General features: G+C 55.7%; 1 protein-coding gene across 2 annotated transcripts in view; it reads right to left on the bottom strand.

Moving 5' to 3' along the window:
• KCNQ1 (potassium voltage-gated channel subfamily Q member 1) overlaps positions 1-26,072 on the bottom strand; it is a 322,171-nt gene that overhangs the window by 66,794 nt on the left and 229,305 nt on the right. For both annotated transcript variants that reach the window (XM_045893038.3, XM_054511786.2), the window contains 4 exons: positions 12,309-12,384; positions 7,094-7,188; positions 6,180-6,226; positions 4,946-5,007 (listed from right to left, as the gene is read on the bottom strand). In XM_045893038.3, coding sequence (XP_045748994.1) covers positions 4,946-5,007; positions 6,180-6,226; positions 7,094-7,188; positions 12,309-12,384 — 280 coding nt within the window. The remainder of the gene's footprint in view (positions 1-4,945; positions 5,008-6,179; positions 6,227-7,093; positions 7,189-12,308; positions 12,385-26,072) is intronic.

The raw sequence follows: 26,072 nt of genomic DNA, 5'->3' as shown, positions 1-26,072 counted from the left end.
TGAGGTCAAGTAGATGGAAGAAAACAAAGAGAGGTCAATGAAATAAAATCAAAACTGGGCGCCTGGGTGGCTCAGTTGGTTGAGCGACTGCCTTCGGCTCAGGTCATGATCCCAGAGTCCGGGGATCGAGTCCCACATCGGGCTCCCTGCTCGGCGGAGAGTCTGCTTCTCCCTCTAACCCTACCCCCTCTTACGCTCTCTCTCTCTCTCTCTCTCTAATAAATAAATTTAAAAAAAAATCAAAACTTACAAGAGTATCAATAAAGTCAAAAGTTTGTTGACAATATTAATAAAATTGGTAAATAGCTGGCAAGCTCGACCAATGGGGGGAAAAAAGCAAAGGCACAAATAAATAATACTGGCAATAAAAAAGGCACTTAGCTACTGATGATATGGACATTAAAATTATAATGGCAGTAAGTTGGAAAACTGAGAGGAAATGTACAGATTTCTGGAATGTAAAACTGAACAAAACTGACACGAGAAGAGATAGAAAACCCGCCATCCCATAACTGCCAAGTCTTTGACTCAGAGCGTGAAGTCTTCCCACAAAGAAAGCACCAGGCCTGGATGGCTTTACCTTTAAATTTCACCGAACATTCAAAGGGGAAAAGAAAATTCTGAATCCCATATAAAATATTCTAGAATGTGGAAAAAGAGAGCACACTTCCCCACTCGTTCAGTGAGGCTCACATACATTTGACACCACGTCTTGATGAAGACAGTACAGAAGAGGAAAATGAGGTGAGGTATGTATCTCATACGTAGATGGCAAGGCAGAAATCCTGAAGAAAACACTAGCAGGCAGATTTCAGCTGTGTCTAGGAAATAATGCATACTTTGAAGGGCTGGTGGGGCCGGAGTCCACATGGATGGCTGGACAATGGTCACAGAGGGAGATGACCAACACCCAGGCCCAGTGGGGAGGCCACGGGGCTGGAGAGCCGGGTGAGTGGCATCTGGTGGCTCTTGGGGGTGAGCGGGGAGGGGTTGCTGGGATGACAAGGTCTCAGGCCAGCTGATAGCTTGGGGTGGGGGGTGTGTGGAGGAGTCCCTCTGGGCTGACAGAGCAGGAGGAGCTGTGTCTGGGGCAGACGCCAGGTCCTGGGTAACTGGGCTTGTCTGATCCAAGGGGAGGGCAAACGTGTGCTCAGCAGAGGGGTCCAGGGCCAGTGTGCTGTGGAGAAGGGCACTCCCAGGCTGGGGGCGTTCGGGTCCAGGAGAAAGGTGTGCCTGGCCAGGGTTCCAGGACAGGAGGCTACGGAAGGAGCATCAGATGGTGGGGGTGGGGGCCCCTTCCCACCCACGCCCTCTGAGCTGGGGCCTGCAAACCCAGGCCTTCCCTTTGTCCGGCTCTAAGCCATGAACATTTCCGGCAAAAACAGAGAAGAAAGAAATCCTCCCAGCCCACTGTGCTCCTCATATCAGCAAAAGCAGTATGAGCTGAGCTTGCAAAATAAACAGGGCTCAACATCAGCCCTGCAGCCTGTCCTGGGGACTGAGCTAAGAATACGCACGGGGGCGGAAGGTTGGAGCAGGCTTCTCCACGGCTCCCCAGAGAGCCAAGGGGCTGCCTGCCTCCCGAGCAGCCCTCGAGGGGCCGGGGGCTGGGCAGGGGCCCGTGTTCTCAGGACTCCTGTTCCAGGGCCTGGCCAGGCCCCTCTGTCCTAATCTGTGCCGCCACTCTGGCTGGCGCGGCCCATGGGCCTTACCGCCTGCTCCCCACCCCCCGCTCCCCAGCTTGGCCCTCCACGCTGCCACCTGGCTTCTTTTCCAGCAGGCCCCTCAAGGTTTCGTGTTTATGAAGCACTTTCCGGCTTCCTCTGTCTCTCCACCTCAGCTCCCCCACCCACCTGTGGCCTCCACCGGGACCGGCTCTTCACCGGACCCGCTGTGTGACCTTGGGCAACTGCTCAACCTCTCTGGGGCTCAGTTTCCCCACCTGTAAGGAAGGATTTATTTGGGCAAATGAAGGTCCTTCCTTCCCAGGAGGAGAACGACAGGAAGGAGCACGTGGAGGCTCTCGTGATTTTTAAACAGAAGCCGGCGAGCAGCTTCTCGTGCCTTTTCCTTTCATTGCTAAAGGGAGGCCAGTGGGGAGCCGGCCTGAGACACGGGGAGCAGGTTCCCAACTGCGTGGGGGTGAGGCCCGTGGGGACGCAGGCTGTGGGGCGGGAATGCCAGTTTTGCTTTTCACAGCCTTGGAGCGAGGCGAGCCTCCACAGCCCGGCCGGGCCAGGCCAGGGAGCTAGGCACCCCAGGAACAGGTGGGCGGGGCGCTCTGAGGTGGGGGGAAGCCCTCTGGCAGGCAGGAGCTGTGATAAGGGCTCCCGCGAGCAGAAGTACCTGGGACCCTTCTCCCCATTGTGGCCCCTGGCCTGGACATAAGGGAAGGGGGCTCCTTGCAGGGAAACCGAGGCACCACTGGACAAGCTGAGCTAGCTTTCCCTGGTAGCTCCCTGCAAGTGGACAGCCCAGCCCCCTGCTCTCAGAATCGATCTGCTCCTGAGAATGGGGACCAGCAGCCGTGCTCCCCAAATGTCCTCCTCCCCCTCTTCTCCAAGCCCGTGTCCCGCAGCTGAGTGAGCGCGCCTGGGATGGGAGCTCCATCATAGCTGGGCCAGAGCCCTGCCTCCCAGTGTGAGGGCCGGGCTCCTGTCCCGCCCGCAGCCAGCCCAGCGGGGTCGGGGACGGCCCGGGGACTCTGGCCGGCTGGCACTGCTGCAGGCCTGCTGGGCCCCGGAGGGCCGGGGGCGGCTGGATTTCCTGCCTCCAGCTTCCCGCAGTCAGCAGGATTGCTCGGGGTTGTTTATGGTCCCGATGGCCCTGGTGATAACTGTGATAACACGGGGCTCGGGACGTGCCACCATGCCCTCTGGATCTGGTGAGGCCCTTTCCCAGGGTCTGTCGCCGAGGGGGCCCGGGCCGGCAGCGGAGGAGGGCTGGAGCAGGCTGAGCCCATCCCTGCCAGCCTCTCGAGGGACCGCGGGGGCTGCGATCTGGCACAGAGTGTGGGCTTGGGCACCACCTGGGAGACCGCAAGCAGGTGGGTCCGGCTCTCAGACTGAGCTGGTTCCTCACAGCAGAAGGGGACGGAGACGGCACAGCCCCAGTCTCCCCGGTCACCGTGTGTGTGGATGTCCCAGAGTCCTCACGGCCCAGTGGTCACCCGTCTCCTGGGGGCCGAGGCCACCGGGGGCTTTGTTCCCAAACCTTGCCCCCAGGGATCAGGGACTCCGGAAAATACTTCCCTTTGTTGTTCAGATCTGAAGAAATGAGGGCGCGTACGTAATTCCCTATCCTGGAGGCCAGCCAGGCCACCCTGGGGGTCAGACCCGGGCAGGCGGCTGGATGTCTGCTCCTCCAGACTAGGGAGGGGGCACTGCTCCAGGAGACCCTGCCCCCTACCCACGGTCACCCCCAGAGGACACCAGGCTCTAGTCTGAGCTTCAAGGGGTGGCCCGCCCCGAGAAGCAGTGGCCAGAGCCATAAGAAAGCTCTAGAACGGCAGGGCAGGGGGTCAAGGAGAGGTGGACGCATCTAGAAGCTGGTGCAGCAGGGCCCACTCCCAGGGCCGCTGGGGCGGGGAGGCCTGTGTGCCCAAGGGCCACCATGCGTCCCATCAGCAGTGGGGCCAGTTAGCAAAAGCTCCTTGGCCAGGGTGCCAGGGCTGGGTGAGGAGGTTGGACAGAGGAGCCTGGGTCTATTCCCTGCTCTACCTCGGCTTCCTCTGATGTCTAGAAGCCCCCCGCAGAGGGCCTGGCCTGCTGTACTGGGGGTGGACACCAGCAGCGCCTACCGGATAATGCCAGCCCCCAGCCCCTGGTCCTGAGAAGAGCGCGTGCTGAGGATACCCTTTGTTCAGTGGAGGATCCCCGGGCCTCTGATACCTGTCGCCTGCTGATGTGACCTCTCCTGCTCGCATCCTGCCGGACAGGGCCATCTGCCACTGGGCCATCTGCCTGAGAGCAGGCCAGTTACCTGCCTGGCTGGGGCCTGCACTGCCCGGGGGGCCAGGCCCCCCGGCAGGCCACATGTTGGGGTCACACAGTCTCAGCTGGCCAGGCCCAAAGTGAGGACCCCTGTGGGCACCTGGACAGTGGTCCTCCCTCTCTCTATCTGGGTCCATCCGGCGTCATGGCCCCACGGCCAGCAAAGGTCAGGGCAGATGATGCAGGTGGGGAGGGGGTGATGTTGCAGGCCGGGGCCTGGGGTGGGGTGGGGACAGGGAGCTGTGCCCCTGCCCTGCCTGCCCAGCTTCAGCGGGGATGGAAGTGGGCCAGAGCCCGGGGTTGCCAAGGAAACCAAGCAGCAGACACAGGCCCTGCCCAACAAAATCCCTCTATTTTTAGTCTCCCAGCTACTTTCAGATAAAGCCCGTGTAGACCGACGAGCTGTCGGGCAAGATAACGGCCCCCTCCAAACCACGGACACTTCACAGGGTGGGCCTGAGCCTGAGAAAGGCTCCCTCAGCCCCCTAGGACACCCCGGGAAGAGGCTCCCGCGCTGAGAGGCCCACAAGCCTGCCGGAGGCATGGAGGCATCCCGGTGGCCAAGGCTGTGCCTGCCGAGGGGCCCATGCTTGAGCAGAGGGAGCGTGGGCTTCGCAGCAGAGGAAGACCCACAGGCCCCACGTCCCACCTGGATACCGAGCGGGGCCTTGGCCGGCACGGAACCCCTCCCAGCACGGTCTGCACCCTACCGTGGAGGGTCCTTGAGTCTGCAGCCCCAACTCCCCGTCAACGCACCCCGACGCACCCTCATACCACTCTCGGCACCTCTGACCTCCCTGAGCCCCCGAAACACCCTGAGCACAGGCCGGGGGGCAGGGAGGCCCGCATGCGGGCTCGGGACGCAGGTGGGAGAGTGAAGGGCTGCTGTGGGTGCCGCCCCCAGGACCAGGACCGTCATCAGAGGCCGCGTGGCCCAGGACTCCCGCGCCTACCTTGTCTTCCACCCGGTTCAGGCGGGCCCCGATGGTGTTACTGCCGCGATCCTTGCTCTTCTCTGTGGGGTGGAGCACCCAGATCAGGGACGTGTGTGTTGGTGGGGTGGGGGTGCTTGGAGGGAAGGGTGATGGGGGGCGGCCGCGGGTCAAAGGTCTGCACTGTGAGCACCTCCACGGTGGGAACCCTGGGAGGCATGGGGGTGGCTGGGCAGGGTGCCCCGCAGGGCCTCGGAGAGCCCGGCGCATGAGGACGGGGACGGCCCTGGGGGGCTGTGGGTGCACTGCAGATGCACCCCGTGTTTGGCACTGTGTGGGTGCTGCGTGTTGCAGGGGCGGAGGGTCTGTGGCGACCCTGCGGTGGGCGAGCCTGTGGGTGCCACTGCCCAACAGCATTTGCTCACTTCCTGTCTCTGTGCCACATTTTAGTGATTTGTGCCATGGTTCAAGCATTTTCATTATTCTCTGTCGTGGTGACGCGTCATCCGAGACGACCCCGCTGGCGGCTCAGGTGACGGCCTGCACTTCTTAGCAACAGAGTCCTTTTGGGTGAGGTCTGCCGGTTGGTTTTCCGGACGTGGAGCCGTTGCACATAGCGGACTATGCTAGGGCGTAACCCTAACTTTTATCTGCCCTGGGAAGCCCTGAAATTCTTTAGACCCGCTTTATCGCGATACTTGCTTTATTGCGGTGGTCTGGAACAATCCTGCCGGATTGCTGACGTGGGCCTGCACATTCTGCGCGGCCCCCCACCCCCGCCCCCGCCGCGCTGGCCTCGCCCAGCTGCCCTGCCATCCGGCCCCCCGTGAGCCGCGGCTCCCACTGCAACTTGGGTTGGGCGACCCAAGGAACTGGCCTGGCCCTGTCCTCCCTGGAGGGAGCCGTAGGCCCGGTCCGGGGAACACGAGGGGTCAGGGCTGGAGAATGGCCCCCCCCCCCCGCTGCTGATGCTGCTGGCCCCTCAGGCCCTCAGGGCTGGCTACTCACCCTGCATGGCGGTCACAGCCGGATCTCGGAGGGCCTAGAAAGGCCCACTGTTTAAAGGGATCCTGCACTAACTGAAAATTCCTTTGTAAAGCACATGCCTAGGCACTTGGTTCGGGGTGGGGTCCACCTGCCCCCCTCAGGCGCATGTGGGCCTGTCCTGCACTTCCAAGGCCCTGGTGGCCCATTCTGAGGGGGAGAGGTGGGTGTGGGTGGGGGGGGAGGTGGGGGTCTTGATGAGGAAACCCACCTGAGACGGAGATGAAGAGGGAGGGCTTCCCGATGGACTGGTCCAGCCTGGGAGGGAGGGAGGGAGACAGATGGACACCAGCTCATGCTCGGCCTGGGCACCACACACACACCCAGCCCGCCAGTGGGTGGACAGGCCAGGTACCCGGCAGGGCGACAAGCCACCCACCCCTTCTGGGGACACCCACCACTGCCACCCATGAACTTGCCACGGGGCCTCACGGGCACCAGAGGCCCATATCACTGTGGGGAGCTCAGAGGCAAGGGCAGTAGTTGGGCAGTCCCTTAGGCTTCCTCCCTGGGCAGGGCAGGGCCTCAGGACTGCCCCAGGTCCCGTCACTGCTTTGTAAGAGGCCCAGGCCAGGCACCTCAGCCATACTCAGAGAGACCGGCTGGAGAGTGGCCCTTCCAGGGTGAGGCCCGGTCACGGAGCTGAGAGGGCTTCATGTCCCCACAGTGGGTTAGCCATGGTAGGGGGCAGCCTGACCTCTGGTTGTGGTCAGGATGGGCACAGTGTCCCAGCCATACCCTGGGACACGGAGGTGAGGTTTCCAGGCAAGCCCACCACAGAGGCACAGCTGGTCTGAGCCTGCGCAGGCCCCGGGACCACACCGCTTCCATGGGAACAGCTCTCCAGGCTGGACGCCGGAAGCTGGACGCCGGCGTCTCCCACTGGTTAGGGTTCCTGGTTCCAGGTCCAGGACAAGGAGGCCTCAGACATGCAGCCCCGGGGGAGGGACTCTGTGCGGCAGGCCCGGCCCCCCTCGCTCGGGGGTGCTGTGGTAGGAGGTGGGCATGCAGGGCGTCCTGTGGCTCTGTGGGGGCAGCTGGCTGCCGAGCTGGTGATGCCGGAGTGGGAAGGGAGGGGCCCCCCGCCCAGCCACCCCCCTGTCCGCCCCCGGTGCCCGTGCTCACCTTCTCTGCAGCTCTTTGATGCGCACCATGAGGTTGAGGTGGCCCTGGGAGTATTGCTCGATGACGTCCCGCACGTCGTAGGGTTTCCGCGCTTGCTGCAGGCCACAAAGACGGTCACTCCCTGTGCTGCGCCCTGTCGGCCCAGCGCTGCCTGCCTGCAGGGGGCCTCTAGGGACTTAAGGAGGTCACCCCTGTGGTGCAACGGGGCCGTCCTGGCCCAGGGCACACGCAGGGGCCCCCTCATCCCCAGGCCTTGGTCGCTGGGGCTGGGGGATCCCAGGCTAGTGGCTTGGCCTCTCTGGGCCTTCGCTTCCTGCCCACTCACTGCAGGGCCCCTGCCTGCTTCCCCTTTGCAGGTTACCAGCCCGTTCTTGGGAAGAACCCGTCCAGCTGCTGGGCCAGGAGGGGCCCAGCTTTGTGCAACCACTGTCCTCCTGGCCCCAAGCTGAGCGCTGACACTCACACTGCTCTCTGGGTGGGGGAGAGCCTGGCGGAGGCGGCCCTGGGTGACAGCCCTGCCTGTCGTGCCCGCTCTCTGCGCCAGGCTGCCTGCTGGGGCTCCGAGGCTGCCAGAGCAGAGGGGATGCTCCCACAGCAGGCCTGGGGCAGGGCAGCTGACCCCACGGCACCTCCGCTTGGCACCAGCTCTGAGCCCATGAACGCACATGGGGCTCAGGTGAAATCACCAGAAACCACAACAGAGAGAACGAGGCTTCTCATGATGTCGGCAAAACCTCAAGCCACATTTATGGCCCCGTTCCCAGGAGCCCGTGGGCAGAGGGTCTCCCCCAGGTAGCGGCAGGCCGGCTGAGTGGGGGGTTTGATGGCCCTTCATCCACACAAACCAGGCACTGCTGCGTGGGAACACAACCCCTCTATCCAAGGGGCCACGGGGACGCCTGGTCGGGTGGGGCCCAGGGCGGGGCTCATCAGCTCTGGAGTCCGCATTAGCGACGAGCCTGGGGTTACTGCCTCTTGCTGGGGAGGGCAAAGGCCCGGAGGCAAGCCAGATAGCTTGGTGGAGGAGGCCGGCCCGGGGCAGAGGCCATGAGGAATGAGGTTCAGAGACCCACCGAGGGTCCGGGCCGGGTCTCCTCCCTGGGGCCCCTGGGGACATGTCCTCCCTGCCCAGCAGAGACCTACCTCTCCTTGCGGTGCCCCCCTGCCCCTGAGACTGGGGCTCCCCTAGTCTGATGGCATGGCCAGCCCTGCTTTCCCAGAAACATGGGGTACCCTGGAGGGCACCTTATTCAGATCCCGGGTTGTGCTTCTGACGCGCCCAGGGGCTCTGCCATCCAATGGGCAACTCGGCAGTGTTCTGGCGATGCCCCCGCTAGGATTCTGGACTCTGAGAATTCCAAGGCAGAGGCCTTCTCCCTCCCAGGAGCTGGAACCCAGAAGCCCGGGGGGTCTCTGTCCTCCCACATGACCTACCAGGTGGGCCCTCGGCCCTCACAGGCAACACACAACCCCTCTCTGGGCCCCAAACCAGCACCCTGAGATTGGTGGGGGAGGGCTGGGATTGACCTGATCTTCCCCAAAGCACAGCTGTGTCCCTGATAGGAGGACTTGCCACCCTTGGGGCCCATGCTGGGCTCCAGAACCACCTGCATCATCTTGTGGGCTACATCCAAGGTCTGTCATGAGATCATAGGGGCGGGCACGGGAGAGGATTCTAGGCGGACCCTCTGCCCCCCCACCCCATGCTCAGTTGAATGACAATCATAATAGCAACACTTAGGTACAGGCTAGTGATAATGTCCCCAGATCTTAGTTTTTCCTTCTATAAGATGGGGCTGCTGAACCCTATCCCCCCTTCTGTAAGATGGGGTGCTGAGCCGTCCCTCCCTTCTGCAAGATGAGGTGCTGAGCACTGCCCCTCCCTTCTGCAAGATGGGGGTGCTGAGCCCCGCCCCTCCCTTCTGCAAGATTGGGGGTGCTGAGCCCCGCCCCTCCCTTCTGCAAGATGGGGTGCTGAGCCCTGTCCCTCCCTTCTGCAAGATGAGGTGCTGAGCCCCGCCCCTCCCTTCTGCAAGATGGGGTGCTGAGCCGTCCCTCCCTTCTGCAAGATGAGGTGCTGAGCACTGCCCCTCCCTTCTGCAAGATGGGGTGCTGAGCCCTGTCCCTCCCTTCTGCAAGATGAGGTGCTGAGCCCCGCCCCTCCCTTCTGCAAGATTGGGGGTGCTGAGCCCCGCCCCTCCCTTCTGTAAGATGAGGTGCTGAGCCCCGCCCCTCCCTTTGTAAGAGTCTGCGCTCCTCCTCAATGTGCACACGGAAGGTGGCCCTGCATGACAGTCAGCCTCCTGAGGGCCACAGGGCTCTGTGAGGCCTGAGGCTCTTGCAGGCATGCCAGCGAGGTCTGGGCCGGGGCGCGGGCTGTGTTCAGAGCTCTGGGGGGTGCAGGCCTGGCCCGGGGCGGGGTGGAGCACAGCTCTGGGCTGGGCTCCCAGACAGGCTGGAGAGCCTGGGCCGTTGCCTGTAGGTGAATGTGGGCACCTGAGTGTGTCAGGAGCTTGTGTGTGTGCACACGTCTCTGGGAAGGCCCGAGAGGGAGAGTGTGAGAGAGAGAGGGGGAGAGTGTGAGCACATGCCCGAGCGTGTGTCCGCAGGAGAGGGGTGGCGGCTGGACTCGGCTCTGGGGGGCAGGGGGGCTCAGAGCCCAGGCCACAGGAGGCTCAGTGCCGCCTGGCTGACCCCCAGGACCCATGTCCCGGCGGGGCCCCAGGCGCCCTGAGACTTATCTTGGAGCTGCTAGTCCCCCCGGGTCTGGTGCGCACTCCTGGGGGCCTCTGTCCGGGGCGGCCTGGGGCCCCGCTGGAGAAACCATCTCCGCTCGTTCTCTCCAGAGCTCAGTTCCTCTGGCGGTGGCAGCAGGAGCCTGAGATGAGCCGAGATAATGCAGGGCTGTCCAGAGGGACCGACGGTGGACAGGGGAGTTCAAGGCAAACTCGAAGGGCTAAGAGCCTCTGGCTCCTCCGGCCAGACACAGGGGCGGCCCGCCGGGCACTTATCGGCCAGGCAGTGAGGCAGGGGGCGGGGGCGGGGGCGGGGGGCCACCCGCCACGTCTGCAGCCCCTGAGGCCGGGGACGGGGGCGGGGTGCATGCAGACAGACAAACAGGCTGCTATGGGGGAAGGGAAGACATCCCTGACAGCTGGGCCTGGGGTGGAGGCTGCCCTGCAGCCCACAGAGCTCCTCACTGCCAGGCGCCCCCCACCACGGCCGTTCCCCCCGTGGGTCCCTCCTCCCTGTGGCAACAAGGGCCAGCTGGTGAGGCTGAGGCCGCCCCAGGCCCCCACCTTGCTCGAGAGCCTCTGTACCCCACCAGGGCAAACGGGGAGGCTCTCAGGAGCATCTCCATTCAAAGGGTCCCACCTGTTTTATTCGGGGGCCCCAAGGGTCCTGGGCACAGGGTGGGGCAGGAAGCAGGGAAGGTAGGGTTGCCCGGCCTGCCTCTGGGGGGCCACTCGCAGGGCCTTGGCCTGCGTCCGGAGCAGGAAAGGGGACACCCAGCCTGGAAGGAAGTACAGGGCCCCTGCTGATGCCCACGGGCAGTTTTCTTGCCTGCATTTCGGGGACGGGGTGCTCCCCAAGTCAGCTCCAGCCATGGTGGGTACCCATCTGCCAAGGACAAACTCTGTCCTGAGCTGGAAGCTGCCCACGTGACCCCCGAACCTGGCCTGCCAGAAGCCTCAAGTTTCTGCCTGCTGTGCTGAGTGCCCCTAAACCCTGCAAGCCCACTGCCCACCCTGGTACAGCCCCCCAGTTCCCACTGCGCCTCGGGCAGTGGGTTCCAGGCTGCCTTGCAGGGCCCTGCTCTGGAGCCTCAGTGGGCTGGCTTCTCGGGTGGGGGCCATCCCCATTCTAGAAGATTCCCCACTGACCCCCCCCCCCCCCGACTCCCGCCCCCTGCTCTACCAGGTTGATGTCTGGGGTTTTAGTTGTCACTGCTAGGCTGCTGGCCAGTGAGGGTACTACATCCTGGCCCTTCCCAGGGCCTCCCCCATGCTGCCCAGAGTGGACCCCTGCAGGGGCTTCTTGCAGCCCCTTCCCCACCAGGAAGGTGCTGGTGCTGCCAGGAGGCGGGCCCCTCCTCTTCCAGCGCCCCTTCAGCTCCCTGCCCTACCAAGCTGCCCCTCTGCCTCTGGGAAGGCAGGCCATGAACTTCAGATGCTCTAGATCTCTGGGGCCATCACGTCTTCCCCAGGATATCGCCAGGGGGACCTCCGGGTGCCAGCCAAGAATGGCATTTACCATGCCTCGTGTATTTGGTCAATGAGAAGTCCCAGGCCCTGGTGGGACCCTCAGCACAATTTGTCCCAGTTTGGCGGTGAATGGCCTCCCTGCCCGGGGGCATCAGGCAGACAGGCAGCAGAGTACCACCGAGGGACTGTGTGTGTGATCCACCCCTGAGACGGTGGCCAGCTGCTGAGCCCCGAGGGCTGCACGCGGCGCTTGTCAGCGGGAGGAGCACGGTGGCCAGGCCTTCTGGAAGGAGAATGGGCACCCCTGAGGGTCCCCGTTTCTGAATTCCACATGCTCTCAGAGTGAAGGCTGAGCCAGGGACCTCCTCAGACCAAGGATTGTCCCCACAGCAGAAGGAAGGAGCTGAGCCTGCTACCAGTTGGCTTTCTCTGGGGCCCTTAGGCTCCAGGCGCTCCGAGGGGCGGCTGCTGAAGACCCGGCCCTGGAGGGAAGGGGATGGGGAAGGGCAACCCTCTAGCTCCAGCTCCACCAATGGAGGAGACCTTCCCTCTCCCTATAAAGGGGGGCCACCCCCTGGGGCACAGGCAGGGCCAGGCTACCCTTCTGTTCTCCTGACTCCCTTTGGGGGCGGGGGGAGAACAGGGCCAAGAGCACTGACTCTGGGGGACAGGGCTCTGGAGTCGAGGGGACCCCACTTCCTGCCCAGGTGATGTGGGGCAGACTTGGCACCCTCTTTGTCACTCCTGAATCATCTGCCAGTCAATTGGGGGAGAGAAGGCTGAGTCCCTGAGGCTCTGCGTGCATGCAGCTTTAGGCTGGACCTTGGGGCAGGGTCCTTCCAGGGGCATGCTGTCTTAGAGACAGACAATGAAGTCGTTTCAGGGTATTCGGTGAGTGAAGGGTCAGGTCTAGGGTGTGGCCGGGTATGGAGGCCTTGTAGGCTTTGCCGTGGGTGGGAGAGGAGCTCCTGCACCTGGCCCAGGGCAGAAGGGCTTAGTGTAGGACTCACCTGGAATTTCTTCTTGGCTACAAAATACTGCATGCGCCGAATGACCTTGATGGTGGCCCGGTGGTGCTCCCGCAGCCTGCGGTGGAGAATGGAGGAGGCGTGAGTGGCCCCCTGTGACCGTCATCCTGTGCCCAGCACTTTCAGACACCTGGTGCATTCCCAAGTGTCTCCCGCTGCATGCGGGCTGGGCCCTTCCAGAGACACAGAGAATGTCCAACCCCATGGGATGGAGGACTTCAAGGCTCCATATTGGTGGGGGAGGAGGGCAGGCCAGAGGCAAGAGACTTTTAATTAGCGGGATGATCCCAGAGGGACCCTTGCCTTGCCCGTTGCTCAGAAATGGTGCGGGAGTCAGTGTCCTGGGTTCACATGGGCTGTGCCTCTGATGCACAGAAGAACCACGGAAGCTTCTTTTCACCCTTGGGCCTCAGGCTCCTTACCAGTATAATGGGGAGGGAGTGCAAACAGAGGGCCCCCAAGGCCCCTTTCAGCTGGAACATTCTATGTCCCCACACACGGGCACACACTTGGAAAATGTAGGGGCTACAGGACAAATTAGCCAGACAGTTACTACCAGAGTCACTCTGTCAGGAGGTTGCATTGTTTCCCCTCTCAAGTGCCTTCTAGAAACCTAGATCCTTCTAGAAACAAAGATCTTTCTAGAAACATCAAAAAAGGAAACACGACTGAGGACATGCCTAAGTCTAGAAGGAACTACACCCACATGGAGGTGGTGGGGCTTTGGCCGCCAAGACTGCACGTGACCAACCCTCTGCCAGGAACAGTGCTCTGCCCTGCACCTTTTATACGCTGGAGGAAAACCAAATTATCTCTAGGGTATCATGGAGCCTTTACATATTTTTATACTGAAAAACCTGAAAGCCAAGGGAAAAAATAGACCACAGAAACAGATCTCAAGGTGTGGAAGATTCAGTGGACCAAATGCTTGTAGCTCCTCTGTCAGGAGATAGAGTTGGTTTTCTCACTACTTGAATTTGGGCTCACACTGACACTTGCTCTGACAAAAAGAATGCTGGGAAGTCACACTGTGTATAACTGATGTGCTCTTGGAATGTGGCCACGTGAACCAGACTGAGCTGGGTGGCTGAGAGGCACCCCAGTCAAGAGTCAGTATCAGGCAACAGACATGTGAGTAAGGCCATCTCTGACCATTCAGCCCCAGTCGGCCTCCAGATGACTGTATCTGCATGAACATGCACCCAAAGCCAGCACAACAATCTCCCCACGGAGCTGACCCCAAACTGCTGACCCACAGAATCGTGAGCAAGAAAATGGGTTGTGGTCTTAAGCCACTACATTTAGGTGTCGTTTACTAGGCGGTGATAGATTGCAGATAAAGAAATTAGGACCCCCACATGGGGCCCAGTGATATCAAGATCCTCAAACATATGGTGCTGGTTTGGAGACCAGGCATTGGGCAGATGATGGAAAAAAATGGCAGATCCTAAGATGCTGGACCTAGAGTATGCTGCCGTCATTAATTGGAGGATACTTTGAGGTGTCCTGGAGGGGTGAGTGAATTTTGCCCTGGGAGGAATGCAAAAAGTTATGGCCCGAGGGCAGCCTGGTGTAGATCAAAGATCTTTTGCAGTTCCCCTGAGCAAGAGGTGGGGTCCGTTTTCATCATGGTGGAAGTGGACCATGTTCTCAAGAGCCCTCGTAGCTCCCGCTGTCATCCTGTCAGAATGCTGCAGCCACATGGCTATGTCTGAGCCAGGCTGCTGGAAGAGCAACGTGGAGGAGAGCTGAGACCACCCGGTCCTGCCAAGCTGCTGCTTGGATGAACCCAAGGGAGACCACCCAGATGAGCAGCCCAAAATGCTGACCCACAGGCTCATGAGTGAACAGATGGCTGTGGTTTGCTTCAGAGCTTTTAGATAAAGACTTTAAAATAACCATGATTAATTGGTTCAAGAAGATAGATGGAGTATTTCACCCGAGAAATAAAATCTGTATTAAAAATAATAAAATGGAAATTCTAGAACAGAAAGGACGATACTGGAAATTAAGAATGCAGCAGATGAATTTGATAGCAGAGGAGACGCACAAGAAAGGAATGCGTGTGAACTGAAAGGGAATTGCCAGGTGGGGGCATGGAGACAAAATAGAATTAAACATACTGAAAAAATGCAAGATGTGGGAGATAGGATTCCTACACATGTGGAATCCCAGAAGGAGAGGAGACAAAAGGGAGACTCAGTGGCTGAGAATTTTCCAAAAATGATGGAAGACATCAGGCCGCAGATGCAAGCAGCTCTTTGGATCCCCAGGCTTATCAGAGTAACACTGCTAAGACCAAAGGCGGGGATGGGGACAATGACACATTATCCTGATGACTGGCTTTTCAACAGAAACAATAAAAGCCAGGTGACATCTTTTTTTAAGATTTTATTTATTTATTTGAGATAGAGAGTGAGAGAGAGAAAGCATGCGCAGGGGGAGGGGCAAAGGAAGAGGGAGAAGCAGGCTCTCTGCTGAGCAGAGAGCCCGATGAGGGACTCGATCCCAGGACCCTGAGATCATGACCTGAGCTGAAGGCAGATGCTTAACCGAGTGAGCCACCCAAGAGCCCTGCCAGGTGCCATCTTTAAAGTGCTCAAGGAAAATTACTACCAACTTAGCATCCTAGACCCAATAAATATACCCTTAAAGATGAAGAAGAAATTAAAGTAAGCAAATTCTGTAGGATTCTACTCAGATGAGGTCCCTAGAGGAGTCAGATTCATAGGGACAGACAGCAGGGTGGTGGGAGCCAGGGGCTGGAGAGGCGGACGGAGAGTTAGTGTTTCATGGGGATGGAGTTTTAGTTTCACAAGATGAAAAGTTTCTGGAGACAGAAGGTGGGGATGGCTGCACAACATGTGAATGTGCTTAGTGCCCCTGAGCTATGCACAAGAATGGTTAAGATGCTATATTTTATGTTATGTATATTTTACCACAATAAAAAAAAGAAGCTGAAACCAAAACCAAGAGAATTCACTGCTAGGAGAACTGCATTGGAAGAATGATTCGGGCGACAGGCAGAGAAAAATGATCTCAGAAGGCAGCATGGGAATACAGGAAGGAGTTACGAACACATAAAAGGACAGATTTATGAGAAAGTTTAAATTTGTATTGACTGAAATGGTAATGCTTCATTAGGTTTAAATATTACTAGAGACCGAGGGATATTTCATAATTTTAAACAATGGTTGGTTCGGGAGAAAGGTATCAACCCTAAATCTGCATGCACTTAAAAACTGTATACATACCTGCATCTGTATATGCAGAGCAGAAACGCATGATAAAAATAGCATAAAAGGCAGAGGGTACGGATGGAGTCACACAGCTGTGAGTACCTCGGGCTGTAGGGAAATGGTAGAAGTGCTAATCTGAGGTCAACCCTAGTGAGTCAGGGTGTCAACCACTGATGGAATAATGGAACTATGTAAAAGTGATAAGTTAACAGAGAATAAAAATGAAATAGTATCGATATTTGATTAATCCAGAAGAAGCACGGAAGGAGATAAGGAAGAAGGGATGAGACAGACCTGGAGTGTAAGGCAGTGGAGTACATGCCCTACAAGGGGAGAAGACATTTCAATGAAAGGACCAACACTGTCAAACAGGGTTCAAAAGGCAACTAGATGTTGCTTATAAATCTATATATAAATCTTTACACAAATATAAAGACATAGAGAGGTTGATAGCAAAATGATAGAAAAATATATATCATGGTGTAGCCCAAAGGGAGCTGGTGTAGGTAAACTGTATCATACAAAGTAAACTTTAAATATAACCAGAGACAAAGATGGGTATTTCATAATTTAACAAGCTGCCACCCTGGTAAGAAGATATAAGTTCTAAATCTGTATGTACCTAAAAACATAACTTTAAAATATATAAAGCAAAACTGGCAGAACTAAGAGGTTAAAAAGAATATGCACAATCACGGTGGGAGATTTGACTATACCTCTGTCAGTAACTGATAGAAGAGCAGGCAAACCATCAACAGAGAGATGAATTTGGATGACATGAGTAGCAACTTGACCTAATCAACATTCACAGAACACCGCTCTCAGTAGCTGAAGAGTACATAAGCTTTCCAAGTGCACATGGAACATTTACCCGAACAGACTATACACTGGGCTTTAAAAGCAAGTTCCATCAAATTTCAAAGAAATTCAATCATATATGTATGTTCTCTGACTGCAGTGAAATTAAACGAAAACCAATAAGAAAAAGATAACTAGAAAATCCTTAAGTGTTTTCGAAATTAATCTAAATGACCCAAGGTCAAAGAAGAAATCTAGTAAGAATCAGAAAGTATTTTAAATTGGATAATAATAAAAAGGTCACCTATCACAGCTAAATAAGTGGTTGAGGTACCATGAAGTAAAATAAGTGCTTAGAGAAAACCTAACGTACACATTAGAGAAGAGGGAGGCCAAACACTCTTTCAACATATTAAAAAAATAAAAAACTAAACTCAAAGAAAGTAGATAGAGATAATACACAGTATAACTCAATGAAATAAAAAATGAACATTAAATGAACATAAAAACAACAAAGCCAAATTTTGATTCTCTGAAGAAACTAATGAAATTGACAAACTTTTGGCAAGAGTGACTGGAGGATAAGGGGATGCAAATCACCAATGTCAGGCATCAAAAATAGAACTTCTTTACAGACTCAGGAGTTAAAAACTCTATTCAGAGGACATTATGTACAAAAGTAATTTTGATAGTTTAGTTAAAATATATCAATTCCTTAAACATAATATATAAAAGCAGACACAAGAAGAAATAAAAAATCCAAATTTCCCATAATCACATGAATTAAATTAGGAATTTTAATAATCTTTGCATAAAGCAAACTAATAAAACCTTAAGTCTAGGTGATTTTACCAGTAAATTCTTCTAAACATTTAAGGAAGAACTAATACCAGTTTTATATAAATCTTCTGGAGGATTTTTATGAAGCAGCATAGCCTTTATATCAAAACTGGACAGGATATTTCAAGAAAGAAAAATCACCAGCCAATCTCTCTCATAAACATAGAGGCAAATATCCTGCCCGTAATAGCAACAAACTAAACCCAATGCTGTCTATAAAGACATGTGATCGATGAAGTTTAATTCAGTTATCCAAGGCTGCGTCAGCATCTGAAAATAAACCCACATAATTGGCCACAGAATAAGTTAAGAATAAATTATATTTGTTCTATAATCACAGAATAAAGTCAACAGAATAAGTCTAAGGAGAAACATATAATCAATTCAAAAGATGCAGAGAAACACTTGATAAAACTCAAGAGCCATTCCTAATTAGAAACACGACTCTAAGGAAAGCAGGAATAGAAGGGAACTCTATTATGCGGAAAACAAATACAAACACAAAACAAGACAAAACCCAGCAGAGCTAACGTCACACTCAACAGTGAAATATTAGGACACCTTCTTTCTGAGAGAGGGAGCAAGGCAGGGTTGTCCATGGTCACCCTTTCTACCTGATGTTGTCCTGAGAGTCTCAGCTAGTGCGTCAAGGGAAGGAAAAGGAAATGAAAGACAGAATCACGGGACGGGGTAAAACTAAGACCACTCTTACTTGCAAACAACGTAATCATAGATGTTAAAAAAAAATCTTCAGAATCTTCAGATAAACTCTTTGATTGATGAATGAATTTAGCAAGAACACCAGTTTCAAAGACAACATACAAAAATCAGGGCGCCTGGGTGGCTCAGTCGGTTAGGCGACTGCCTTCGGCTCAGGTCATGATCCTGGAGTCCTGGGATCGAGTCCCGCATCGGGCTCCCTGCTCAGCAGGGGGTCTGCTTCTCCCTCTGACTCTCCCCACTCTTGTGCTCTTTCTCTCTCTCACTCTCTCTCAAATAAATAAATAAAATCCTTAAAAAAAAAATCATTGGTAGGTCTATATGCTTGTAACAATGAGGAAATAAAACAAAAAGATGCCAATAACAGCAGCATCAAAAACCATAAAATGCCTGAGAATAAATCTACTGGAGACGAGCAAGGTCTCTACACAGAAAAGTACCAAACATTAGTGAAAAAAAGGAAAGAAGCCCTAAATTAATTCAGGATATAATGTTTATGAGTTGGAAGTTTTAATATTTGTAGGTGCTAATTTTGAGGTATGGATTCAACGTGACTCCAATCAGTCTCTGAATGCTTTTCTTTTTAAATATTTTTTTTGGGGGGGAATTTCAAGCTGATTCTAAAATATTTATGGAAAAGTGAAGAACCAAGAGCAGACAAGACGATTTTGAAGAACAAAGGTGGAGGATGTACACACAGAGTTCAAGGCTCACTGTCAAGCGTCAAGGATGAACACTGGGTATCACTGGAGGTGGTCTTAGTTTGCACTATTAATAAGGTGGCACTAGATTAGATTGATGAATGCTTCTGCGGAAAAGAATGGAACATCCAAAGGTGAAAATGCTTATATGTGTGGTCACCTGGTTTATGACCAAGGCACTGTTTCAGTCCACTGGGGAAAGAATGTTCTTTTCAATAAATAGCCCTGGGACAAATTGGACATCCATATGAAAAAAACATGAGCTGTGGGTCCCTGCTACACACCAGTTATGAAAGTAATTCCAGCGAGGGCAGAGACCTATAGGAAGGCAAAGGCAATCAAGCCTGGAGAACAGAACAGCGGAGCATCTCCGTGACCTTGGGAAAGGCCACGATTTAACAAAACACAAGAAGCACTAACTATAAAAGAGAAATATTTGACAAATGGGGCTTCCTTAAAGTAAAGAGTTTCTTTCCATCGAAAGACATCATTAAGAGAATGAACAGACACTCTACAGGCTAGGAAAGGACATTTTCTGGGAAAGGACTTGTATCCAGAATATATCTAGAATTCCTAAAAATCAATAAGGAAAAGATCACATGATTAAAAAAAAAAGTAGACCAAAGATTTGAACGGGTACCTCACCAACAAGGGATGTCCACATGCCCATGAACTGGTGCTCAACACCATTACTCATCGAGGAAATGCTGATCAGAACTAGAATGAAGCACTTGCATGCGCTCACTACCGTGGCCGGAATGAAAAAGACTGACAACGTCGAGCGTTAGAGATGATGGGGCCTAACGGACCCATCTGTGCTGCTGGTGGGAGCGTGGGCTGGTTTGACGACACCGGAGAGTGGCCTGGCTGTAGCCCTGGATGGGCCCATGTCCTGGCCCAGCATCTGTCTTGCCAGATACACACCCCAGAGAAATCAGTGCACCCGTCCGCCAAAAGGCAGTATCAGAATGTTTATGGCAGCTTTACTCACAGAAAATAAAACTCAAAGGCAAATGTCTATAGCAGCACAGAGAAGCAGATGGTGGTGTATTCCTGTAGGGGAATATCATACAGCGCTATAAAAGAACACGCCGCTGGTACCCACAGAGGACCCCGCCCTGGCCACTGGGGCTAGCTGGTAAACCCCTGGAGGTGGGCACCTGGTCGCCGGGCAAGGACCCTCTGTGCCACCATGGGGTTCCAGCTGGGAAAGGGGCCCTACAAAATCCAGGCAGTTCTTGTGGCCTCAGCAGAGAGAGGGAATGGCACCCCATGGGTGGGGGAGGACACCCAGCTGAGGGCAATGGGACTCTGAAGCTCTCAGCTGCACCCCAGCTGTCAGGCTGGCCAGCCTGCAGCCATCAGCCGGGCCCACAGGTGGCTCCAGTTCCAAAAAGGGGGATCCCCGGGGCCATAGAAGGCCTCATTGCACCAGGGAGGCTGGGGTGCTGCATGGATAAGCCTGAGGAATCTTCCTGGATGCATGGAGAAGGATAAGCCGTCTTCTTAGGGTCGTTCAGGTGTGGGCCCTTGTGAAGACTGAGGCTCAGATGCACGCAGAGCCTTTGTCCTTCCTTCTCCCCGCTCCCCAAGCATCTTCCAGCCCCTACAGGTGCAGGGCCCATGGTCAGCCCCAAACCAAATGGCCAGCTGGAAGGCCTCTGGGGCCGAGCTCCCAGCCAGCAGGTGGAGGGAAGGCCAGCAGACTGGGGGTGCTGGGCCTGGGGACTGTGGGACCGGGCCAGCAGGCGATGTCTGCTCCACCAAGGTGCTGATGGCACAGTAGGGATAGGATGGGTGTGGGGCAGCTCCGGGGGACCTTCAGGCTCTGAGGGGACCTTAGCCTTGCCTGGGCACAGGGCTCTGCCTGCCCCGGTGTGGGCAGCCTGGGCGGGGATGGGCAGAACCTGAGGGAGGGACCACCAGCAGCCGGCTCCCCGCACCTCCCCCCGCCCCCAGTGCCGGGCGGCCCTCTGATCTGCGGGTGATGCTGGCCCGGGTGCGGGGCCGGCTCTGTATCGCCCGAGGCGGGCCCATCGGACGCCCCAGCCTTCCCTGGCTTTCTGCCCCAGGTGCTGTGGGTGCTCCCCAGGACAGAGTGGGTGAGCCCGGGGGCAGCGGGGCATGGGGTGGCGGGCGCGGAGGCCGGCCCTGGCTTCTGCTCCGACCACAGCGCCGTGTCAGGTGTTAATAGGACACTTCTGTGCAGGAGGGGGCAGCAGCTTATGCACAAACTCACATATGCACTTGCGCGCGCGCACCTGTGAGCAGGGCTTGGAGGCGGAGCTGACTCGGGCTCTGGGAGGCCCCGGGTCGCAGAGATTCCCCTTCTGGGGGGGGGCGCTGGCCTCACGAAGCCCTCACCCAGGCCTGAGACGGCAGGGGATGTCACCCTGGCCTCACGTCCCTGATTCTTTTCAATCACCTGCAATGACGGGGCAGGTGGAGGGCTGGGGCTTTACGGACACCTGTGTGTGAAGGGCCCCCCACTGGCCGCGACTGCCACAGCCTGGCCACGGCCTGGGGTCCCGGGACAATGCTCAGGGCTCCTCAGATCCTGCTTCACTCAAACAAAAGACCACGGCCGGTGACCGCTCCAGCGGCTTCTCAAAGCTGCTCACCTCGGCCAGCTCTGCAGAACCAAGTCACAGCCTTTGCAACCAAGCAGCTGGCCAGGCCTGCAGAAAGCTGGGGCTGGGGTGCCAGGGCCTGGCCCAGCTCCGCTCAGGCCTACTCTGGGCTGGCCCGCACTGGGGACAGCCCTGCCTGCCGCCTCCCTGCTGGAGGCAAAGGACTCCTCGGTCGGCAAGGGACAGGTCTGTCTGGCTCCGTTCGAGGAGGGTTTTCTCTTCTCTGTGCTGCGTCTGGCCTGGGCAGGTGGTGGCCTCGTGCCCGTTTCTGGTGCCTCTGACACAGGAACAGGCAGGTGGGACAGGTGACCGGATGCAGACCTGGAGACCCCTGCAGGAGACCCCTGGGCTCCGGTCCCCTCGAGGTGCTGAGGCTGCAGGGTGGGTGCCCACCTGCCTGGGCTGAGCTGCCCTCCAGACCGTCGGCTGCCCCACCTGCTGAGGGGAGGGTGGACCCATTTGGCCACCCCATCCGGCTCTGGGAAGGCCGGAGGGCCAGGGTCTTGGGTGGGGGTGGTGATGCCGCACACCCCCTCCTCTCTGCCCTGAGAAAGGAGAACCCCTCACTCCTACGGAGACAAGGACTGGGTGGGTGCTGGATTTTGTGCTTTGCTTTTTTCCCGTTACTTGATAGGGTATGATTTCTCTTCTTTAGCCTATTGATATGACGGCGTTCCATTAATTGATTTTTGAATGTTGAACCAGCTTGACTTATCACTTGGTTGTGGTGTTTCATTTTTTTATACATTGTTGCATAATTAGTTGTGGTTTTTTAATAATATAAAAAAACCCCAGGAACCCACCACTCAAAATAAAAGCTAGACCCTGACGGCCCCCAACTCATTCATCCTCCAGCCTCGGCACTCTGGGTGACCATCCTCCCAAATCTGTGTTCCTCACATTCTTGCTTTCCTATTGATGTCATTTTATCAAATCTACATGTAGCCCCCCTCCCAGGCATATATTTTTTATTTTAGTGATTTAGACCTCATAAAAACGCATTATGCTTTTCCTTGGTATGATGTTGCCAAGAGCCACACGGCTCTATGTCACTCTGGTTCGTTTGTTGGGAATGGCAGAAAATACTCCGTCGTGTGGATATTCCGAGTTCCTTCGCACTCCTCCTGCGGCGGGTGTGTGGCTGGAGGCCAGGCGTTGGGCTTGTGGAGAGCACCGTGGCAACACTCGACTACCCCCTTGGGCTGGGCACGGACTGGCGTTTCCTCTGGTGTCACCCAGGCAGGCACGCGACCGCTGGGTCATCGGCTGTGTGGATTTGAATTTGGTAGGTGATGATGCACTATCCCTCAAAGCGGTGGTCTCGCCGTGCACGCCCTCAGCAGTGCGGGAGACCCTGTGCCCCACAGCCCAGCCTGCACCCCCAATGATCAGCCTTCATCACTCAGGCCAGCAAAATGAGTGTGAACAGGGCCTTCAGGCTCCAACTGGCTCCGGGCGCTTCCTCCACCGGGAAGGCTGAGCACGTCTCTGGGCCGTTTTCCTGTTTTGCTCCTTGGGCTCTTATTGATGAGTTAGATGTAAGTTGTCTATATAATTTCTACCTACCTACCTACCTACCTGTCTACCTACAAATTCTTTGCTTTTTTTTTTTTTTAAGATTTTATTTGTTCATTTGAGAGAGAAAGAGAGAGAGCACAGTGGGAGAGGGACAAGCAGACACCCCACTGAGCAGGGAGCCCGACATGGGACTCGATCCCAGGACCCTGAGATCATGACCTGAGCCGAAGGCAGACGCTTAACACACTGAGCCCCCCGGCGCCCCAGCCCCAGCAGTTGTTTGTCAGTTTATGTGTGGGGAATACCTGCCCCTGTAGCAGGCAGACAAAGGCTCTCCGAAAGATGCCCTAACCCTAAAACCTGTGACTCTGTTACCTTATAAGGCAAAAGGGACCATAGACGTGATTAAGAGTAAGCACCGCGAGTTGGGCAGATTATTCCGGATTCTCCGTCCAGGCTCAGGAGATGCTAGAATCCTTAGAAGTGGAGAAGCTTTTTCAGCTGTGGCTAGAGGGAGCTGGGGCCAGACAGTGGCAGCGTCCTGGCTGTGGAGAAGGAGGACGGGGCTGCGAGCTGACGGCGGTAGGTGCCCCCAAAGCTGGACAAGGCCCGGCGACAGCTTTCCTGTGAGGGCCGCCAGGAGGAACCAGCCCTGCGACACCTCTCAGACCCATCAGACTGTGTCCCACTTCTGACCTGTGGGACCCAGAGACCATCAGCATGGGTTGCCCTAAGGCACTAGGTTCGAGGTAACTGGTTGCAGCAACACCAGAAAACAAATGCAAATCCTGGTTAATCACCTCCCTGTCTTTCAGGTGCCTTTTGAGGAACTGGAGCTCTTATTTTCTAGCAACAATTTTATCAGTATTCCTCTGTCCTGGTCAACGTGTTGGGGTGATGTACAAGAAAGAGTTCTAAACGCCCAGAGTCGAAAGTTACTAAGTAACCCTCATGTTCTGAGAGTTGTAAGGATTATATCTGCGTTGTTGTATACGGTGTGAGGCAGGGCCCTTCGCCTCTTCCCTTGTGGATCGTCACCTATTACAGTGCCCCGAGGTGCCATTGGCACACCCCAGAGCCTCCCACTCAGGCTCCCTGCTCCATCCCCCGGGCTGAGTGTCGACTCTCGCACCCACAGCCCAGCCTCACACCAAGTCCTGACATCAGGAGAGAAAGATTTTTCCTGCCACCTTGAGAAGGTCTTTGTTCCTCTCAGCTCTGAGCTTTTCCACAGACATTTTAGACTCATCATGGTAAGTCCCACAAGAAAACCTGTTGGGGTTTTTACTGGAATTAGAGTAAATCAAGTAGGAAGAAATGCATTGACATCTTTATAACGTGGAGTGTCTTATTTTGAGTATGGTATCTCTTTCCCTTCATGAAAGTCTTACTGGAGAATCTCTAAATACGGTAGAACTTGGTTCTTTAAAAAACTAACAAAACAAACAAGGCTCTGGTAAGATTGACTGAGACAAGATGCAAATAAAAATGGTACAAAAGAAAGTTAGAAATGACTACAAATAGGGATAAAACTGGTAATAGAAGAATATTCTCAACAACTATATGCCAAGAATTTTGGAAAACCTAGGTAGAATTGGGCACATTCTTAGAAAAAATTCTAACTCCCTAGAACTGAATAAAGATGGGATAAAACGTCTCAATCAAGCTTGCAACTATTAAAGGTATCAAAGAGGTGGTTAAAGACCTTCCTGTGGGAACACATCAGGCCCAGGTGGCCTTATGCCAAATTCTATCACACTTTTGCAGGACGTTTCCTTCCAGCCATATGCAAACATCTGAAACTGAACAAAAAATGGAAACACAATATATCAAAATTTGAGGGACGCAGCTAAAGCAGTTCTTAGAGGGAAATTTATAGTGTTCCATGATTACATTAACAGAAAGGGGAGGTCTCAAACCAGTGATCTCAGTTGCTACCTGAAAACTAGAAAAAGAAGAGCAAATTAAACCCAAAGCAAGCAGAGGGGAGGGAATCACAGCAATGAATAGAAATGATTGAAACAGAGAGCAGGGGGCCACCCTTGTCTGAGACGGGCTGATGTTCTTGGTGCGGCCCGAGGCCCAGCCCTGTGCTGACTGTCCCTGAAGGTCTACACCCAAGGACCCCTCGCTGAGGCTGTAGGAGCATCTCTGTTAACCAGCCTTCAAGTCTCCCAGGGCCCTTGCTCTCCCGCCCCTGAAAAGTGGCTGACTCTGGGGACTCTTTCTTTTAGGTCTCTCCAAAGGAAGGGGCTTGGGAACGGTGTGGGAGGCAGCAGGATGCTGTCGCCTTCCCGTCAGAGGCCTGAGGGGTCTGAGAGGAGGGACCTCTCAGTTCAAGCTCTAAGAACACCTGCCTCATGGTCAGTCACGTCTGGTCCTGTGTTGGTTTCCTGGCATCGCCACACTGAAGGCAAGACCACCCGCTTCCTGTGGGTCCCAGGGCCGGGCATGTCCCTGGAACCCCCCAGAGGTTGGGGGTACCGAATCACTGAGAAGCATTCCACACAAGCCTGGGGATGGGGACTCAGGGGGAAAGTTCCCCAAAAGCCGGAGGGCCAGGTGAAGGAAAAGGCTCTATTCTCTCTACATCCCATATGCCCGTTTTCAATACTTTATAATCAGTCCAAAGGGGTTGCCTTCCTTACGAAATAAAACCTATGCATCCGGCTTTGCTTGTTCCTCTCCTTTCTCCTTCCTCCACGGTCTGCCTCTCATTCCCAGGCCAGAATGCCTACTGACCAGGCACCTGCCACCATCCTACGTGGCAGCAGCTGGGCGCCACGCTCCATGCTTTCCAAACCCTCGCTGATTTCAACCTCAGGACGAACGTGGGAGGCCGTGGTCAGCCTCACCCTCATCTGACAGAGGACGGAACCAACCAGGGGGACAAGTCTCTCGGTCAGCAGTAGTGCCGAGTCTTGTGCCCAATTGTGTGGCACCCCTGACCCTTGACCGTCATAGCAGGGCAGCCCCTCCTCATGGCCTGGCCTCCCTTCCATCTGGGACTCCCAGGGGACCCCCCCCCCCCCCCACTGCTCAGGCTGCTGGTGGGACCTGGTTTGAGGGCCAAGGGTCTGTCCCCAGGGGAGCCGGGTCACACTCCCACCGGGCTCAGGTTCCCATCTGAGGCGCTGGGTGTCCAGGCCGCCCCCAGCCTGTGCTGGGCTCTGTGTCCACGTGCCATCCACCTGGGCCCTGCAGTCTCCCCCCCGACCCGTGACCTGCCCTCCTGGGGCAGCTCCAGCCTGCGGCTCTGGGTACAGGCGGGAAAGTCCGCAGCCCAGGCAGGTGACTTCA

The sequence above is a fragment of the Mirounga angustirostris genome, unplaced genomic scaffold (assembly GCF_029215605.1).
Source record: "Mirounga angustirostris isolate CCGP_5_RB_7025 unplaced genomic scaffold, mMirAng1.0.hap1 SCAF_13, whole genome shotgun sequence".
NCBI classification, from domain to species: domain Eukaryota; kingdom Metazoa; phylum Chordata; class Mammalia; order Carnivora; family Phocidae; genus Mirounga; species Mirounga angustirostris.
This window is presented reverse-complemented; position numbering and strand designations above follow the sequence as displayed.